General features: G+C 36.9%; 1 protein-coding gene across 5 annotated transcripts in view; it reads right to left on the reverse strand.

The window, feature by feature from the left end:
• MARCHF8 (membrane associated ring-CH-type finger 8) overlaps window positions 1-21204 on the reverse strand; it is a 131902-nt gene that overhangs the window by 56183 nt on the left and 54515 nt on the right. For all 5 annotated transcript variants that reach the window (XM_008696185.2, XM_040623885.1, XM_040623883.1 and 2 more), the window contains one exon: window positions 14744-14923. In XM_008696185.2, the coding sequence (XP_008694407.1) occupies window positions 14744-14845 (102 nt within the window). In that variant the 5' untranslated portion in view covers window positions 14846-14923. The remainder of the gene's footprint in view (window positions 1-14743; window positions 14924-21204) is intronic.

The raw sequence follows: 21204 nt of genomic DNA on the forward strand, positions 1-21204 counted from the left end.
AAAGCAAGAAGAAAAAAATCCCAGGGGCCAAGAGCAAGGAAAAAATTTAAAGTCAGAGCATTAAACAACACACTAAAGCTAAAGGAAAGAAACTTGAATTATATATTCACAGAGATAAAGAAAAAATTTACAAAGCATAATGCAAAGACAGGAAATTTTAAAAATGTATGAAATAAAAACATGTAGACATTGAAATTATGACCTCAATGGCAGAACGAGACCTGGTTAAGGAGTGGGTTAGTGAACAGAAAGAGAATGCTGAAGAAATCGCCCAGAGTGCAGCACACACAGACAGGCAGAAAGCATGGCAGAAGACAGTGAGCTTTATTCTCAGAGAGGAAGAATGACGAGAATGGGGAAAAGGCAATATTTGAGGAAATAATGAGTGAGGGCTTTCCAAAAGTGAAGAAAGTCCTGGATCCTCAACTTCAAACACCTAAGTTCCAAGCAGAAATGGGATAAACAAAAGCAAAAGCGTAACTAGCCACATCACAAACCAAAAGATCTCCAGTTACATGCACTGGGGAAACTGCTGTCAGAGAGTTCGCTGCATTCTCTGACATGGCTCTTCCTATCTCCACCGCCACATTATAGGCTCCTCGAGGGCAGGATTCTTTCCAGTACATAATACACTGTTAATATCTGCTTGATGCATAAATAAAATATAAATGTGTGCAGTGAATTTATATTCATGGGAAAGCATTTTTAAAAGGAAACATAATATGGAAGAAACATCACACAAATTCAAGGGTCCATGGGTAACACATTCCTCTTGGGACCTACTTCTCCATTTGTGTAAAATAAAGGAGTCATATCTCAATGATGTCAGATATAAAAGCCCCTAAAAAAATATTACAGGATACAATAATATTATTTGAGTGGTTTTCTTATTTTCTTATTTTCAACAGGGTTACTGACAGGAAATCTGAACAACTACGTGCCTCCTAGTTGTTTAACGCAGGTAGGGCAGCTCTAAGAGCATAGTGACAAGCCACAAACCATAACCATTGAGTCCTGAGGTAGGACCCAGACAAATATATTTATGCACCACCTTCGGTCAATTTTCATGGCACACACCCAAGCCAACCTCACAACCAAACCAGACTCTTGGTTTTACCTGCATGACATGGAGTCTCACTAGATCACCATCACAGAGCTCAGCTACAGTCATTCTGGGCATTCTTCCATCTCCATACCTAAATAAGTAAACAGCGAACCATTACCAGTCCAAGACTTATGTGAGAACTGGCTGGGAAAAGTAAGCTGTTAATATATAAAATAGCTAGAATCAATACTGTTGGCTTTTGACTAAGAATATTTAAAATGGCAGGACCCTGAAGTTGTTTGTAATTTTATCTGGATTCAAGCTTCAAAATCTATGTATGCAAAAGAAAACATAACAGTTCAAACTGATCAACTTGTATTTAATGTGTGGTAACAGCATGCTTTTCTATTTCTAGAAAAACATCTAAGCTTATTTCCTCATTCTTAAAGAAAACAAGCCTTATAAGGCAGAAAATAACAATTTAGAAAAGAATTAGAATTTGTTTCTTAAACAGTGAGTGTGCTACAACTTTCTGTGAGTGCTTGAGCAAACCAGGAGTTACAATGATAGGTTTGATTACCAGGCAGGAAAAACATGCTAGGAAGTAGATTTTTAAAAACCACTCCAGGGACCAAGGAAAGGTAAACGGATGACAAAAGAAATCTTTGTTTCTAGGTATGAGAATATTAATCTCTTGGGCTCTTGCAGGTAAAGTAGATAGATGATTCGAGAAGTCATACAAATGATCTCACAGAGGGTGACACTTAACCAGAGACAGTAATTTGGGACAGGTATATTTTAAAGATGTATATTCATCTCTTCATTTAAACACACTTACATGAAGAAACTAGGAGTGGTCCAAAAGAGAACAATCAGAATGTTGAGAGATTCAATTTTGTAATACGTGAAATAATGAATTTTTATGTTGCAGAATAAGACTGATGTTTCCTGGAAGAAAAAGTAAGACTGCCCATAAAAGAAAGCTACAGAGAGTTTGTCCTTATACTGGATCTCAAATCTCTGGTCACCTAAAAAAGAACAGAACTACCTTTGGAAGCAGTGGGTCAGTGCCTTGAGAGATGCCCTAATGGTGCCCCAAGAACAAGCCAGCCACAATGATACAGAGCAGGTTCGAGCAATAAACTGGGAGTTGGGCTAGATTCTGGGATGTTAAAACGCAGATTTTACTATTTAAAAAGGGAATGATTTATCGAATAGCAAAAAGAGAATAAGTAAGAAGTAAAAGTGTAGTGATTATGCCTCAAAATACCGTCACAAATTGAGAGGCCATCTTTTCAGAAGATGTCAGGTAAAGATGAGTACAGTATTAGCTGCCAGCATTCATGTATTTTCATAGCAAATATAAATGTGGTTAGATGATCATCATTCTATAAGGGCATATAAACTTATGTGTAAAAGCAAATGGAATACCTATGTGCTTAACTCATTGAAACTACATATTATATAAACTGTCTTTCCAGTAACATCTTATTTCATTAAGATATAAGTGTTTATAAATATACGTGGCAAAGCATAAAAAAAAAAAAGATCATCATCCTGATGCTTCATGGTAAAATCAGAAGCAAGATGTGAGGCCAATGGGGCCAGCAAAAGAACTGTTTATAAATATATAAAAGAAAAGAGTACTTTCTTTTCCCATGGAACTTATTTACTGTTTCAATGTAACCTATTCACTGAATTACCTTTTTGTTTATCCTTTTCAAGAAATACCACAGTGTAGGCCAGTTCATTCAATATCCATATCAATTTCATTTTAAAGGGGTATAAAGCAGAAATTTTAAAAAATATATATATATATTTTTTAAAGATTTTATTTATTTATTCGACAGAGATAGAGACAGCCAGTGAGAGAGGGAACACAAGCAGGGGGAGCGGGAGAGAAAGAAGCAGGCTCATAGCAGAAGAGCCTGATGTGGGGCTCGATCCCATAACACCAGGACCACACCCTGAGCTGAAGGCAGACGATTTAACCGCTGTGCCCCCCAGGCGCCCCTAAAAATATATTTTCTGAACAATCTTGTAATATGGGTTCCAGGCATAATTATATTGTGCTTATTCAATGCACTCACACTCATTTTGATTTGGAGATGATACATGGGGGAGAAAAGCAGATGGCAGAGCATCCATTTTGCCAGACCAGATAACGGCAAAAGTGAGTGGTTCTAGAGCCAGAAGCTTCTTCCTACTTCAGCCAAGTCTGTAGCAGTGTGGCAGCTTTTCCAACTATGGTAAAGATAGTGATTTTTTTCACCAGAAGTGGCAACAGCAACTTTCTGATTTGTCAGCTGATCCCAGCAGAGCAATCTTAGAGTGCTGGGATTAGCTGTTCCTGGAAACCCAGCCTGCTCCTCCAGCCCTTCAATTACTTTGTAGCATCTACTACTTCCCTATATTAAATCCCTCTCCTTAAACTAACTGGAAATAATGCTGTTGCTTATAGCGGACCCTTTCAGTAAAATGGACATAGTTTTGGAAAATAATTTACAAATATTGTCAAATTTCTAAACATTGATTTGATGGCCAAATATAAAATTTGTCTTTTAGACTTTCAAAAATACATGTTAAAAATCCTACTTAAATGCACAGAAAGAAGGATATTTTAAAATAGGCCTGAGTGGGATGCATGGGTGGCTCAGTGCTTTCTGCTCAGGTCATCATCCCAGGGTCCTGGGATCGAGTCCCGAATGGGACTCCCTGCTCAGCGAGGAGCCTGTTTCTCCCTCTGCCTGCCACTCACCCTGCTTGTCCTCTCGCTCTCTCTGACAAATAAATAAATAAAATCTTTTAAAAATAAAATAAAATAGGACTGAGGATAGGAAAACATCAAATAATGGGGAAAGGAGACAAAAGAATGAGAAAAACATGGATTCTTTAAAATGGTAAAATTATTGGTGTGAAAAAGAAAAGAGAACTGGCAGAGAAATACAGAAAACTCTAAGTTAATCAAGTGGAAATGTATTCCAGATACTACAAATTCCAGATGCTGAAATTGGAGAAGGAAAAAAGTTTACAAAGATATCCACCACTTGGTATCTTAAGTCAGTTTTTTTAAATAAATTTTTTAAAGTTTAATTTGGATCTTATGATCAAAAAGTTGAACAGAGACATGGAAGATATAAAGAAAGGATCCGAACTGAACTTCTAGAGACAATAACTATACCAAGCCTGAGATGAAAAATACACTAAAAAGATTAACAGCGGACTAGACGTGGAAAAAGAAAAGATTAATAAACTCAAACACAGCAATTAGAATGATCCAAAATAAAACACAGAAAGAAAACATACAATTTTTAAAAATGTAAATAAAGCATAACACTGGACAACTTCCAAGAGTTAATGTCTGAAATGGAGTCCCCAAAGGGAGGGAGCAGAAGAATATTTGAAAATTACTCCAAATTCAATGGAAACCATAAACTCACAAATCCACAAAGTTCAACAAACCCCAGACCCAGGAAATGAAGAAAACAAGGGGTGCCTGGGTAGTTCAGTCGGTTGAGTGTCCACCTCTTGGTTTTCAGCTCAGGCCACAATCTCATGGGTCAGAAGATCAAGCCCCGCATCAGGCTTCACACTCAGCTGGGAGTCTGCTTGAAGATTCTCTCCCTCTACCCCTCCCCACCTCTGTCTCTCTCTTAAATAAATAAATAAATAATCTTAAAAAGAAATGAGGAAATCTTAAAAAGATAAAGAAGAAAAAGAAAGCTGAAAAGTTCATTACCAGCCAACCCACATTATAAGAAATGTCAAAGTCCTTCACAAACAGACAATGAATGACAAAAATGGTATGTATAAGAGTAAATAGATATTTTTATTATTTTAATCTCTTTAAAAATGTTTTTAAATGATGATATTATAACCCTGGGATTTATAACATATATATAAGAAAAACGTAGGATAACAATACCATAAAAGCCAGGGGGAAAGAAACGAAAGTATACTATTGTAAGGTTTATATAGTATACTTGAAGTAATATAATATCACTTGAAGGTAGACTGTGACAAGTTAAAAATGTATACTATTATAAACCCTGGAAAAAATTTAAATTAAAAAACCATTAAAATAAAGAGTTATAGCTTATAAGCCAACAAAGAATTTTAAAAGGCCAAAAGGGATGAGAAGGGGAACAAAGGCAGATGAGACAAAGAGAAAACAAATAGGAAGACTTAACCCAACTGTATCAATAATGTCTTTGGATAGAAATGGTCCAAATATCTAAATAAAGAGCAGAGATTGTCAGACTAGATAAAAAAGACCCAACCACATGCTGCTTATATACGAGCACCTTAAATATAAAGACACAAATGAGTTAAAAGCATGAAGACAGAAAACATGATGCTATACTAACACTTATCAGAAGAAAGCTGCAGCGCCTATATCATTCACAACGTAGATTTCAGAGCAAAACATATTATCGTCATGATAAAGATAATCATTTCATAATAATAAGGGCTTATTTTATCGAAGGCCAAACAATCCTAAGTGTTTATGCACCTAATAACAGAGCATCAAATACATGTAGCAAAATTAGGAAAAAGAACACAAATCCAGAATTATAGTCAGCAATTTCACTACCACTCTTTCAACTAAAAGAACAACCAGATTCGAGGATATAGTAGACTTGGAAAACACTACCAATCAACTTGACCTAACTGACATTCATAGAACACACCATCCAACAATGGAGAAATACACATTCTTCTAAAGTGTACACTGCACTTTTATGAAAAGAGACCAGTTCTGTGCCATGGAACAAGCCTCGATAAATTTTAAAGGATTTAACTTATTCAAAATATGTTTACAGACCAAAATGGAATCAAATTAGAAATAAATAAGAGCAAGATCTCTGGAAAGTCCAGAAATTTTGAAAATTAAATAACATACACCCATGGATCAAAGAAGAAATCAAAGGGAAATTAGAAAGTATTTTGACTTTACATCAAAAACTAGGGATGTACTGTATGGTGACTAACATAATATAATAAAAAATATTATTAAAAAAAAAGTATTTTGAACTGAATAAAAATGAAACTCAAAAGCAAAATTTGCCAGATGCCACAAAAGCAGAAATTGAGAAATTTATAATCTCTAAATACCTACATTGGAAAATAAGAAAGGTCTCTAATGAATCACTGAACACTACATCAAAAACTAATGATGTACTATACAGTGGCTAACTGAACATATTTAAAAAAATAAAAAATAAGATTATTTCAATCAAAAAAAAAAGAAGATAAAAGTCTCAAATAAATAACCTTGGCTTCTGCCTTAAGAAGTTAGAAAAAGAAGAGCCAATTAAACTCAAAGGAAACAGAGGAAAGGAAATGATGAATATCAAAGCAAAACCCAAAAAAATTGAAAACAAATGACAACAAAGAAAATCTATGAAACTGAAAGAATTCTTTGAGATCAATTAAATTGATAAACCCGTGACCAGATGATCAAGAAAAAAGGATAATCAGTGCTATAAGCTGAATGTCTGTGTCTCTCCCAAAATTCATATTCATATGTTGAAATCCTAATGCCCATGTGATTGTATTAGGAAGGGTGGACTTTGCATGTGATTAGGTGAAGAGAGCAGAGCTCTCATGAATGGAATAATGTCCTTAAGGAGGCCTCAGAGATATCCCCCCACATCTTCTGCCACGTGAGGCTATAACGAGATACCTGCAACCTGGAAGAAGGCCCTCAGCCGGGATCATGCTGGCACTTTGATCTGGGACTACAGAACTATGAGAAATGAATTTCTATTGTTTATAAACCATCAAGTCTGAGGTATTTTGTTATAACAGCCCAGAATGGACTAAGACAATAAGGGAACATTATAAACAATTTTATGCCAATAAATTCAACGAGACTGACCAATTCCATAAAAGACACAAATTATCAAAGCACATTAGAAAAGAAACAGATAACCTAAATAACCTTATATTAAAAATACTAAGACTTTATTTTAAAACGTGCTCACAAAAAATGTCCAGGGGCACCTGGGTGACTCAGTCAGCTGAGTGTCTGACTCTCGATTTCAGCTCAGGTCATGATCTCAGGGTCGTGAGATCAAGCCCCATGTTGGGCTCTGCATGCAACAAGGAGTCTGCATGAGATTCTCTCCCTCTCCCTCTGCCCCTTTCTGCCCCTTACACACATGAGCTCTCTCCAAAATAAATAAATAAATCTTTAAAAAAAAATTTTCCAGACCCAGACGGCTTCACTGGTTAATTCTACCAAACCTTAAGTTAGAAATAGTAATGCCAATTCTATTTAAACTCTTCTAAAATACTCAAGAGGAAGAAACAACTCCCTTTGAACACAGGTGCAAAAAGTCTAGACAAGAATTCTAGAAATTCAAATCCAACCATATATAAAAAAGTTAATATGGTACAACCAAGTGTGGTTTATACCAGAAATGCAGAGTTGGTTTAACATTCAAAAAAAATAAAAACAAACAACAACCAGTGTACTTTGCCGTATTAACAAACTGTGATGGTTACTTTTATGTGTCAACTTGACTCGGCTAAGGGATACACAGATAGCTGGTAAAACATTATTTCTGGGTACATCTATGAGAGAGGTTCCAGAGATATTAGCATTTGAATGCCCCCCAAAGCAGGTGGGCATTACCCAAATCCACTGAGGGCCTGAATAAAACAAAATGGCAGAGGAAGGGTGGATGTGCTCTGTTTGCTTGAGCTAGCACATTCACCTATACTGCCCTTGGATATCAGCACTCCTGGTTCTTAGGCCTTCAGACTCCAGCCTTTAGAAATAAACTGAAACTTACAACATTTTCTTTCCTGGTTCTGAGGCCTTTGGATTTGGACTAAATTACACCATCAAACTTCCTGGTTCTCCAGTTTACAGATAGCAGGTGGTAGGATTTCTCAGCCTCCATAATCATATGAGCCAATTCCTATAATAAATCTCATATCTATGTCTATATATCTACAGATAAAGATATCTTATTGGTCTCTGTCTCTCTGTCTCTCTGAAGATCCTTGTCTCTCTGAAGATCCTTGACGAATATACAAAATAAAAAAATAAAAACCATACAATCACCTCAGTAGACAGAACTGCAAGAACTCTGGTACTTATGACTCCATCCAAACCCCTGCACCAAGAGACACTAACACTAACTAGCATAGTTTCTAACTTCTCATGGTTGTGTCCCTAGAATGATGATTATAACCCTCTTAAGTTCCTGCCTGGAAAAACTCAAGGTTGCCAAAAGCATTTACTGTTTGTTCTAGCCAACACCTGAGGATAGGGCCCCTATTTCCCAATCTCTGTAGGAGAGTACAAGCCTAGCTTGAGTAAGCACCAGGTAGCAAACCCAGATGGTTTAATCACTCCTTTCCAACTTTTTGTAAATTTCTACATCCCTGACTCTGCTCAAGCCCCCACTCATTTCCCATTTGTTCCTCCTCTCCACTCCCTCATTCTCCTTTTAAAATATCCTAGTCACCTCCACACAAAAAGAAGCTGAGTTCAGTTCACACTGGACTCTCCTCCCCACTACAATAGTTATTACTGAATAAAATCTGCCCTTCCTGCTTTAACTAGAATACAGCTTTATCTTTGATAAGACACAGAAAAAGCATTTGACAAAACCCATTATCCATTCCTGACCAAAACTCTCAGCAAACTACAAATGGAAGGGGAAATGAACTATGAATTACATGGAGCACTGGGTGTTACATGCAAACAATGAATCATGGAACACTACATCAAAAAGTAACGATGTACTGTACGGTGACTACCATATATCATAATAAAAAGAAAAAAAAAGAAAAAAAGGAATGTAAGAGAACTTCAACCTGATACAGGGTAGCTACAAAAAACATACAGCTAACATCATACTTAATGTTGAAAGAATAAATGCTTTCCCCCTAAGATCAGGAACAACACAAGGACTAGAGATGTTCACTAGGACAAAAAAGAAGGAGGGAGGCATCTATATAAAAAAGGGCAGCATAAAACACTATTCACAGATAACACAATTGCCTATATAGAAAATTTAATGGAATTGAGCTACTAAACTCATAAGTGAGTTTGCCAAAACTGCAAACAAGATACAAGATATAAGATCAATACACAAACATTAATTTTATTTTTATGTACTAACAATGAGCAATGGGAAATTAAAATTTTAAAAAATAGTACCATTTACAATAGCAGCAAAAATACAAAGTAAATAGGGATAAATCTGACAAAAAGGTGTGTAAGACTGATCAACATGCTGAAATCTGCAAAACACTGATGAGAGAAATTAGATAAGACTTAAAGAGGAGACGTACCTTGTTCATGGGTCAAGACTCAATATTGTTAAATGTCAGTTCTCCCTCAAATTGAACTACAAATTCAATAATCCCAATAAAAATCCCAGCAGACTTTTGTGTAGAAACTGACGATCTGATTCTTAAATTCATATGGAAGTGCAAAAACACTAAAATAGGCAAAACACATTTGAAAAAGAACACTATCTGATTTTCAAGACTTATTATTAAGCTGGAGTGTTTATGACAGTGTGGTATTGGTGCAAAGATAATAAATAGATCAATTAAACAGAAAAGAGTTCAGAAATAAGCACACACATACATGGGCAAATGATTTAAGGTAATGCAATGGAGAAAAAAACAGTCCAATCTATTTAACAAATGTTCCTGGAACAACTGGATATATACCAAAAAAATTATATTGGATATACTCTTCAAATAAGATACAAAAATAATTCAAAATAGATCACGGACATATGTGTAAAACCAAAACTATAAAAGTTCTAAGATACTATTTGCACCTAAGGGTTAAGTAAAGCTTTCTTAATAGAACACCAAAAGTACAATAAATACAAGGGAAAAAAGGATAAATTTGACTTCACTAAAATTTAAAAAGTTAAAACCAAACTTTAGTCTTCAAAAGACACTGGCAGGAACATGAAAAGACAATCCAGACACTGGGATAAAACATTTGTAAAGCATATATCTGATAAAGGACTTGTATCTAGAATACATACAGAATGCTCAAAATCTGACAAATAAGAAAAAAGGCCACCCATTTTTTAAGCGGACGAAAGACTTCAAGAGGCTCTTAGACAAAAGAGAAGTAAGGATGGTAAATAAGCACATGAAAAGATGCTCAACATCATTACTCATGAGGGAAATGCAAATTAAAACTACAATGAGATGCTAGTATAATACACCTATTAGATGCTAAAATTAAAAAGACAGACCATAAGTGTAGGCAGAGATATAGAAGAACTGGAACTCCCTCCTTCTGGTAGGAGTTGTAAAATGGTACACTCATTTTGGAAAACAGTTTGGCAGTATCTTAAAAAGTTAAACATACATCTACCATATGTTTCCACTCCTAGGTATATACCCAAGGGAAAGGAAATATATGTCCATACAAGGGCTTGTATGAATGTTAAGAGCAGCCTTATTCATAACAACCAAAAACTGGAAACAATCCAAATGTCCATCAACAGGAGAATGAATAAACAAATTGTGGTAAATCCATACAGTGAATACTACTCAGCAAGAGAAGGACACAACTTAGTACACACACACACACACACACACACACACACACACAATGGAATATTACTCAACCATCAAAAGAATGAAATCTTGCCATTTGCAATGACATGGATGGAACTAGAGGATATTATACTAAGCGAAATAAATCAGAGAAAGACAAATATATGATTTCACTCAAGTGTGGAATTTAAGAAACAGATGAACAAAGGGGAAGGGAAGGAAAAATAAGATGAAACAGAGAGGGAGACAAACCATAAGAGACTCCTTAACTACAGGAAACAAACTGAGGGTTGCTAGAAGGGCGATGGGTGAGGGGATGGGGTAACTGGGTGATGGGCATTAGGGAGGGCACTTGATGTAATGAGCACTGGGTGCTATATGTAACTGATGAATCACTAAATTACCTCTGAAACTAATAATATGCTATATATTAATTAAATTGAATTTTTAAAAATTTAAAGAAAGAAAAGGACGTAACTATTGATACACACAACTTGGATGAATCTCAAAATAATTAATCTTTGAAAAAAGCTAGATTTTTAAAAAGTACGTAACTTATAATTCCACCTATATAAAACCCTAGAAAATGCAGACTAATCTACGGTGAAAGAAAGCAGATCAGTGACTGCTTGAGGAAGGAGTAGGAGGAAACTTTTGCAAGTGATGGATATGTTCACAATCCTGCTTGAGAAGATACTGTATACTTTAAGTATTGTTTACTGTATGTCAATTAGACTTTAATAAAGCTGTTTAAAAATGAAATGAAACATAACAAAAAATAATCTTGAAAAATGTAAAGGGACCTATCAAACCACAAGACAGATTAAGTCTAGATAAGAAATTAATCAATAACTCTCTAAACTATAAGAAAAAAAATATTCTTCCCAAAAACTATGAAGAATACATTCCTTAGAGAAGGAACGCAAACAACCTCCATATCAGGTTTCTAAATGCACACCGGAGGCTGGAAGGCAATGGATCAATACTTACAAAACGCTAAGAAAAAAAAAGCAACTCAAGAAACATCTACCCAGTTCATAAGCAACAGCAGCAGAAATCTTTTTATTATAAAACATTCCTCTTAACTCCATGGTGGTTCCCATACCATTAAAACTACATTCACTCATTCATTCATCAACTGCACGGACTACTCTATAAAAGTCATTAAGTCTTCTTAGAACTGCATAGATATGGGCTCATGCAATGGATGCCACAGAATCATGCATCTGATAAAAACAGGTAAAACTGTCAATGTTAAGGTTAGATTATTTGATTCTGGGGTAAACTGCAAGGCCCCTCTCTTCTCACAAGATTCAGAAGCAATAAAATTGTTATTGATGTAATGAACCATCTCATGTTATCCCAGAGACTGTGAGACAAAGTTCAACCTTTGCAGCTCTGAGAACAGTGGGTGATGAGCAGGAAGGAAGGAGTGCCTCTTTCTGCAGGGCTTCTCTTTCCCTCCTCCCCCCCCCTTCCCAAACACAGAAGATCAGAAATCATACCAAAGAATTCTGTTGTGAACTCACTGTGCCAGGGAAACTGGATAAAGGAAAACAGACGCCAATGGACAGAAACGTGCCTTCCAAATCAATTCTGATACCACATTTCAGAACCCAGACACCACAAAAAATCACTTTCAGCAACGTGCCAGCTGCTGCCACAACTGTTACGGGGCCCCTCAAGCTCCCGTCTGGGCTGCAACTCCACCACCTGCACCTTGATTCCCAGAAGTTGAAACTATTCCCCATGCTAATGTGGGACAGAAGAGTGCCTCTTCCCAATACCAATTAAAATCCCAATTCCATGAATATAGTCATTAATGCTACTTATTTAAACCTTAACAGCCCCATCCATTAGATCAGTTCAGTAAGTATTTACTGAATATCCACTAAAACAAACCTGCAATAGGGTTTTATATCCAAAAGAATCTCTCTTCCTGGCCTAAAATGTTGGACGACTTCTATTCCAAACAAGTACAGCTTCCTCAGATAGAGAGACAGAAAGATAGATAGATGGGGCGCCTGGGTAGCGCAGTCGTTAAAGCGTCTGCCTTCGGCTCAGGGTGTGATCCCGGCATTCCGGGATCGAGTCCCACATCGGGCTCCTCCGCTGGGAGCCTGCTTCTTCCTCTCTCACTCGCCTGCTATGTTCCCTCTCTCGCTGGCTGTCTCTCTGTCACATAAATAAATAAAATCTTTAAAAAAAAAAAAAAAAAGAAAGATAGATAGATAGATAATCAAGAAATTCCTGCCATCTGGTGTCCAAATTTGACACTGCACTGAATAGGGACCGAGCAACCTCAATTTGGTATAGGCAAGCACCCTAGACTAAAAACTGTTCTATGTAGTCGTATTTAAAAATCCATTTGGACTAAAGGGTTACAAGAAAAGCCCATTAATTTAAATGAATCTTAAATGAAGACTTATTAACGCAAATGAAAACTGAAAGAATATGGGAAAGATGGGGAATTCTCCCATCTCCAGCAAATTGAGGAAAAACTGAAATACTGAAAATGGTAGGTTTAAAATCCATCGACACCACCACCATCCCTGGTCAGCCTTTCAACCAATGCCAACCACACTCCTCCTAAGAGCTCAGCAAAACAGAAAGGGTGCAGACTGACGACATAAACAACTGAAAAAAGGAAAACACAAACTAAGAATACAGAGACCTCTTTTAAATTATATGGCACCTTTTCATTTTTCATAGTCCATGTACTTCAAGAGCTATATATGATAAATTTGGGGGGTTTTTCATTATTTATGTAATAAGGCAAAGAGTGGTGCCCCATCAACTATAATGACTCAACTTCAAACAAGACATTACTTTTTTATTTAACAAGGATTCTTTAGAGTCTTCAGCAAAGATTTACTACAAAATAGGAATGCAGTGAGAACTAATGAGCACATGTCTACACAGCACATAGTAAAGGCAAGGAGAAAGTAGGAGTCATCCCTGATTCCTCCCTACCTCACCCTACATGCAATTATTAAGCCCAGTGGATTAATAAACTAATATCTCTCTATTCCCACCACCCTATCCTAGACAAAGTCACCATCACCTTTTCCTTAGACCAGGGATTGGCAACCTACAGCCTACAGGCCAAATCTGGCCTGTCACCTGTGTTTTTGCAAGTAAAGGTTTATTGGCATATAGTCATGACCATTCATCTATATACTGTCTTTGGCTATTTTCATGCTACAATGGTAGAACTGAGGAGATGTGACTGGCCCACCAAGTCTAAAACATTTGTCATCTGGCTCTTAACAGAAAAAGTTTGCCAAACTTGGCCTAAGTAGGCTATTACATAATCCTCTAACTAGTCTCTCTACCACTCATTCAATTCACTCTCCAAACTACAGTCTGAGTGAAAAGTTTTAAGAACACAAATCTGATCACTCATTCTTCTGCAAAGATAAACCCAAATTCCTTATGGCAACTCCTATAACTTTTCCAACCTCCCATCTTGCCATCTTACCACTACCCTTTATGATCCAGTTATTCTATTTTAATTTCTCCAAACTCACCTTGCTTTAGCCTTTGGGCTTTCAGCATATAATATTTCTCCCAACTGGGATACTCTACTTCTCTTTAGCTAACTCCAGGTCACCCTTCGGGTTCTCTGTGTAAATGTTATTTTCTCCAGGAAGTCATCCCTGACCCCTTGGGCTGGAATTCGGTGGTCCTGCATTCCTCCATCACTAACCTTGTTATTAGACTCTAATGTGTTTTCATCGTCAGGCCAGATCAAGAGCCATATGAGGGCAGATAGGCTCTGTGCTGTTAATTATGACACCCTTACAGCAAACAGGGATTAGTATGTAGGAGGTATTTATAAAATCTTGGTTCAAATTAATTTATTCTTTGCATCATGTTCTGAGAATTCAAAGAATTTTTTCTCAGAGATTTATCAGAAATAATCATACCATTTTAGATAATGAAGATAAATAAGTCATGTATAACCACAGCAGAGTAAGTTGATACCTAGAAACCTATATAGAAAATTTCTGAGCCCAACTATTTACACCATATGCATTTTAGTATATTACTGGAGAAAGCCCTGATCATAAGAGCTTATCATTCTAGACCATATATAATGAAAACAACAGAAATAAAGAAACTAAACAAAGTATTCTCTAATACCTGCTCTTCCCTCTCCTTTTCTTTGGTCTTACTTCTGTAGACTCTAGCAGAGGTGGCATCCTGGGTTGGAATGGCAGAGATCTGATGCAGTGGCATGCTCATCCCAGCCTCCTGTCTGGTTGTCTTCTTTACTGAACAGAGTCTCCAGTGGTAGAGTCATTTTGGGCCATGGACTTCAAACTGAGAGGGAGAAGACAAGACATAACTGAGCTAAAACACTTCAAATTTCCAATAGTGAGATTAGCATTGTATATTTATACTCTTATATTCATATTTGAATCAGTTACAATGTCTGACATAAATACTCAGCCTTCAAAAACAACAGAAGATACATGTTTTATGGGGGAAATTTTAACATTTTTCTCATGTAATAAGATGGGAACACCTGAAAGAGGCTGTGGATCAGGTACATGGATAATCAGATATTAATTTTCTATTGGCCATTAGGTTTTAAACAGCAGTGTCATCCTTTATTTTAAGAATATTTCTGATTAAATTTTTTTTCTTGAAAAAACATTCATTCTGATAGAAGTGATCTTTCCGTAAAACCACTGCCCTTGAATCCACATAATGGTAGGATTAAAGGTTTAAAAGTCTAAAATAAATTTAAAATATCTATGAGCTCTGCTTAACCTTCTGAAAGTCTAGACTCTCTAGACCAGTTGCTGGCAAACTTTTCTGATAAAGGGCCAGAGAGTAAATATTTTAGGTATTGTGGGCCATATTTTTTTTTTAAATTACTCAATTCTGCTGTTGCAGCGTGAAAGCAGCCACAGTAAGTGTGTAAATGAATGAGAATGGTTATGCTCCAATAAAACTTTACTTACAAAAACAGGTGGCAGGCTAGATTTGGCCCATGGCCTGTAGTGCTAACCCTGTTCTACGGAAATTTCCAGGGAAGATGAGGGTCCACGGATATTCCTGAGATCTTGAGAAGGTTGCCCTTAGGTAAAATAATAGTTTCTAAATACAGTGATTCGAGGCACACCTGCCTTTTTTTCTGGTTTTCTCCTACATTCCTCCAAAGTACCTGGTAATTGAATTACACGTTTTCTACCCGCCCCCCCCGCCACCGTCCCCACTGCAATTTAGCAAACTCTGTATACAAAACCAATAATATATCCAAATTATGCATAAGGTTTAATGTAGTAATGTTTCATGCTATTTGAATTTTTTAAAAAGATGGAAGCATTAAACCAAAGAATGAACCTCTAATTTGGGGATTTTCACTTACTAACCATGTCTTGAAGGGTGGGACAATAGGCAGAGAGCATAAACAACAGGACCTGACAACTCTGAGGTCATATTTGATGAGTAGCCATTTATTCGGCCCAATCCTAAGGTCACATCTGAAGGGCAGCCAACTATTCCACCTCTCCCCGAACTCTGCTCTGGACCAAAAGTTGGTGTTTGTGGGTTGGTCCCACCTCTGACAGTGTTACTAACGAGCAACAGAACTCACAGAATTAATCTCCTTCACAGATTCTCTGATCAACAAGCGACAGAAGGGAGTAAAAATTGGAAGGGATCAACACTATGAGAAAATGAACTAAAAGAATATTGTTTTTAAAAGTCTAGTGTTATAATAGGTGGGTGATCATTGATAACCAATAAAACAGGAAAATACAGTAGGTGATATTAGTGTCTAGATATCATAATCAATAATTAATAAAATGTTAGTGTCTACATACTATACATTACCTACTCTACCTTAAGCCTTTGATGAGGCTGACACAAGATGGAGCACTGTGCCCAATAAACAGTCTGAATATTTATATTCACATCACACAAGACAAGAGGCACTTACTGTTTAGTTGCCTTATACTGTATGGGAGATCACAATAGTTACTGGTGAGCAGTTTTTTCATCACTCATTCATCAAAATTCTCTGTCACAGAAGGCAAACTCCATGTGGCCTCTTGGAATACTTATTCAAACTAACCATGTCCAGAGACCCTACTACATATCATACCAATAGCTGCCTTTGGTGCTTCTAGTATAATAATCATTATTACATCATTGGTACATGACCATAACAAGCCTGAAGAGGACTATTTATGCCACAAAAACACAAATGTGAGAGAGGGTTTTAATTATTTTGTAGAAATTTGAAGGACTTCCTCTCCTTACAGCCATTTAAGCTATTCTTCTGATATGAACCCCTATCTCCAGGTAACAGACCTGAAAGTCTGCCTGAAGCAATTCCTCTCCTATGCCATATTTAGGATAAAAATGATCATCTTAAAAACCAAACTGCGAAATAGACCACGCCACTTTTTATGTGAAGGTCATGTGAAAATCATAAAGCAGGTATTACTCATACTATATTCTTTGCACGATTTCCAAATATCTGTTTTATATCAATTCATCTGCAATAAAGAGCAATAGTTAAGCCTCTGCACCATGCCTAACAACCCAGGCATGAGGACTTGAATTCCCCTACTGCTAAAAATACAGCACAAACATCTGTATCTAGAAGAAATGGACAAACTGGCTATTTACAAGTATAGAAACAGGGGTACCTGCCTGGCTCAGTCAGTGGAGTACATAACTCTTGATCTTGCAGTCATGAATTCAAGCCCCAAGTTGCACACAGAGATTAGTTTAAAAAATAAATCTTAAAAAAAAAAAACACCAAAAAAAATAGAAACATGGAAATGGATATGCCATGTCAATGGATCGGAAGACTTAACTACTGTGAAGGTGGCAATTCTCCCAAAACTGATACACACATAAAGCAATCCCTATCAAAACCCCAGCTGACTTCTAGGCAGAAATTAGACAAACTGATCCTAGAATTCATATGGAAATTAGAGGGACCCATGATACTCAAAACAATCTTGAAAAAGAACAAAGTTGGAGAACTCACACTTCCCAATTTCAAAACTTACTACAAAGGAACAGTAAGCAAGACAGTGTGAAACTGGAATAAGAATAGAGATATAGATTAACAGAACAGAATTTAGAGTCAAGAAACGAACCCACGCAGCTATGGTCAACTGGTTTTTCAACAAGGGTTCCAAGACTATTCAATGGGGAAAGAACAGTCTTTTCAACATGCAAAAGAATGAATTTAGATTCCTATCTCACACAAATAAAAAATACGCAAACTAAACATCACCAAAATAAAAACGTTTGTGCTTCAACAGATACCATCAAGAAAGTGAAACGACAACCAGAGAACACAAAAAAATCATTTTGCGATGATTTACAATAAGGGACTTGTACGTTGAATATATAAGGGGCTGTCACAACTCAACAATAGACAAATAACCCGATGAAAAATGCATTGTTCAAGAGACTCTTAATTATACAGATTACTATAGGAGAGGGAGTTGGGAGGATGGGTCAAATAGGTGACAGAGATTAAGGAGTGCACTTGTGGAGATGAGCACAGGGTGATGCATGGAAGTGTTGAATTACTCTATTATATACCTGAAACTAATATAACACTGTTTGTTAACTAACTGGAATTACAATAAAAACTTTTTTTAAAAAAGATTTTATTTATTTGACAGAGAGAGAGGGAACACAAGCTGGGGGAGTGGGAGAGGGAGAAGCAGGCTTCCTGCCGAGCAGGGAGCCCGATGCAGGACTCAATCCCAGGACTCCAGGATCACGACCTGAGCCGAAGGCAGCCGCTTAATGACTGAGCCACCGAAGTGCCCCAATAAAAACTTTTTAAAAAGGAAAAATGGGTTGTTCAACATCATTAGTCAACAGGAGAATACAAATCACAACCATGAGATATACTTTAATTATGGCTATATTTAAAAACAGGTAAGTGTTGGCAAGGATGTGGAGAAACTGAAACCCTTATACAGTGCTGGTGGAATTACATGCAGCTGCTTTGGAAAACAGTCTGGATCTTCCTTAAAATGTGGAAATAACACAAATGTTCATAAATTAATGAATGGATAAATAAAACATGTTATCTATATAATGAAATATTATTTAGCAACAAAGAGAAATGAAATATGAATACATGCTACAACATGGATAAAACTTGAAGCATTACACAAAGTGAAAGGACCAGATACTATATGAAAACATTTGTATGAAATGTCCAGAATAGGCAAATCATAAAACAGAATGTAGATTACTGGTTGCCAAGGACTGGGGTAGGGATCAGGGATGGGGGCTGATGGCTAAAAGGGTTTCTTTTTAGAGTAATAAATATGTTCTAGGGGCGCCTGGGTGGCACAGCGGTTGGGCGTTTGCCTTTGGCTCAGGGTGTGATCCCGGCGTTCTGGGTTCGAGCCCCACATCAGGCTCCTCTGCTATGAGCCTGCTTCTTCCTCTCCCACTCCCCTGCTTGTGTTCCCTCTCTCACTGGCTGTCTCTATCTCTGTTAAATAAATAAATAAATAAAATCTTTAAAAAAAAAAAACAATAAATATGTTCTAAAATTTATTATGGTCACGTTGCATAACTCTTAAGCATACTAAAAGCCATAGAATTATATACATTAAATGGGTGGATTGTAATGAATGTGAACTATATATCAATAAAGCTGCTTTTAAAAAGAATATATAAATAATTACTATGAATTAAGATAGATAAGACTGATCCTCAACTCTATGGTCACCTAATCTTCAACAAAGCAGGAAAGAATATCCAGTGGGAAAAAAGACAGTCTCTTCAACAAATCGTGGTGGGAAAATTGGACAGCCACATGCAGAAGAATGAAACTGGACCGTTTCCTTACACCATACCCAAAAATAGATTCAAAATGGCTGAAAGATCTAAATGTGAGACAGGAATCCATCAAAATCCTAAAGGAGAACACAGGCAGCAAACTCTGTGACCTCAGCCACAGCAACTTCTTGCTAAACATGTCTCCAAAGGCAAGGGAAACAAAGGGAAAAATGAACTATTGGGACTTCATCAAGATAAAAGGCTTTTGCACAGCAAAGGAAACAGTCGAAAAATCAAAAGACAGCCGACAGAATGGGAGAAGATACTTGCAAATGACATTATCAGATAAAGGGCTAGTATCCAAAATCTATAAAGAACTTAATCAAACTCAACACCCAAAGAACAAATAATCCAATCAAGAAATGGGCAGAAGATATAAACAGACACTTCTCCAAAAAAGACATACAAATGGCTAACAGACACTTGAAAAAATGCTCCACATCACTAGCCATCAAAGAAATACAAATCAAAACCCAATGAGATACCACCTCACACAAGTCAGAATGGCTAAAATTAACAAGTCAGGAAACAACAGATGTTGGCGAGGATGCAGAGAAAGGGGAACCCTCTCACACTGTTGGGAATTCAAGCTGGTACAGCCACTCTGGAAAACAGTATGGCGGTTCCTCAAAAAGTTGAAAATAGAGCTACCTACGACCCAGCAACTGCCCTACTAGGGATTTACCCCAAAGATACAAATGCAGTGATCTGAAGGGGCACTTGCACCCCAGCATTCATAGCAGCAATGTCCACAATAGCCAAACTATGGAAAGAGCCCAGGTGTTCATCAACAGATGAATTGATAAAGATGTGGTATATATATATACAATGAAATACTACTCAGCCATCAAAAAAATGAAATCTTGCCATTTGCATTGAAGTGGATGGAACTAGAGGGTATTATGCTAAGAGAAATAAGTCAGTCAGAGAAAGACAATTATCATATGATCTCACTCATATGTGGAATTTAAGAAACAAAACAGAGGGTCATAGGGGAAGAGAGGACAAAATAAAACAAGACGAAATCAGAGAACCATAAGAAACTCTCAATCATAGGAAACAAACTGAGGGTTGCTAGAGGGGAGAGGGTTGGGGGGATGGGAAAACTGGGTGATGTAATGAGCACTGCATATTATGCAAGACTGATGAATGGTCAGATGGTCAGTGGACTTCTACCCCTGAAACCAATAATACATTATATGTCAATTAATTGAATTTTTTAAAAAAATTAGATAAAACTGTTTTCCTTCATGCTATCCCTATGTAATTATCCAGATGACATGGAGACAGCCACTGCTATCCTATCACTCTTCTGGTTTTGAGAAAGTAACAGGAAGAGTGCAAAATCAGCAATCAGAAATCTAAGCTCAAACCCTGACTCTTGAATACTGAGTGATGTTGGACAAAGTGAGGAATTTCAAAGGCTCTGCTTCTTCATCTGTAAAACAGAAAGGTAATAATCTTTACTCCATTCACAGGGCTATTGTAAAGACCAAAGAAGTTTGTGTCCATGTGCACAAATATAAGGGTTCTTAACATCAGCACATTTTTCAGCCTGCTTTTCCAGGCATCTGTAATAATTCCCCTCACTGCCTCACAAAGGCCAGTTTGTTTGCTTTGTCTTTCCAATACTATTTTCTGTCTTCCCACACCTCATTCTGATACAAGATTTACGCAACTGAGAACTTCAAATCCTTCCTGACATTTACTTAGGACTTCTAGCAGCATGACTCTGAGGGGAAGCAAGGCTGACAATACTATCC

This window comes from Ursus maritimus, unplaced genomic scaffold, assembly GCF_017311325.1.
Source record: "Ursus maritimus isolate PB19 unplaced genomic scaffold, ASM1731132v1 scaffold_7, whole genome shotgun sequence".
Lineage (NCBI taxonomy): Eukaryota > Metazoa > Chordata > Mammalia > Carnivora > Ursidae > Ursus > Ursus maritimus.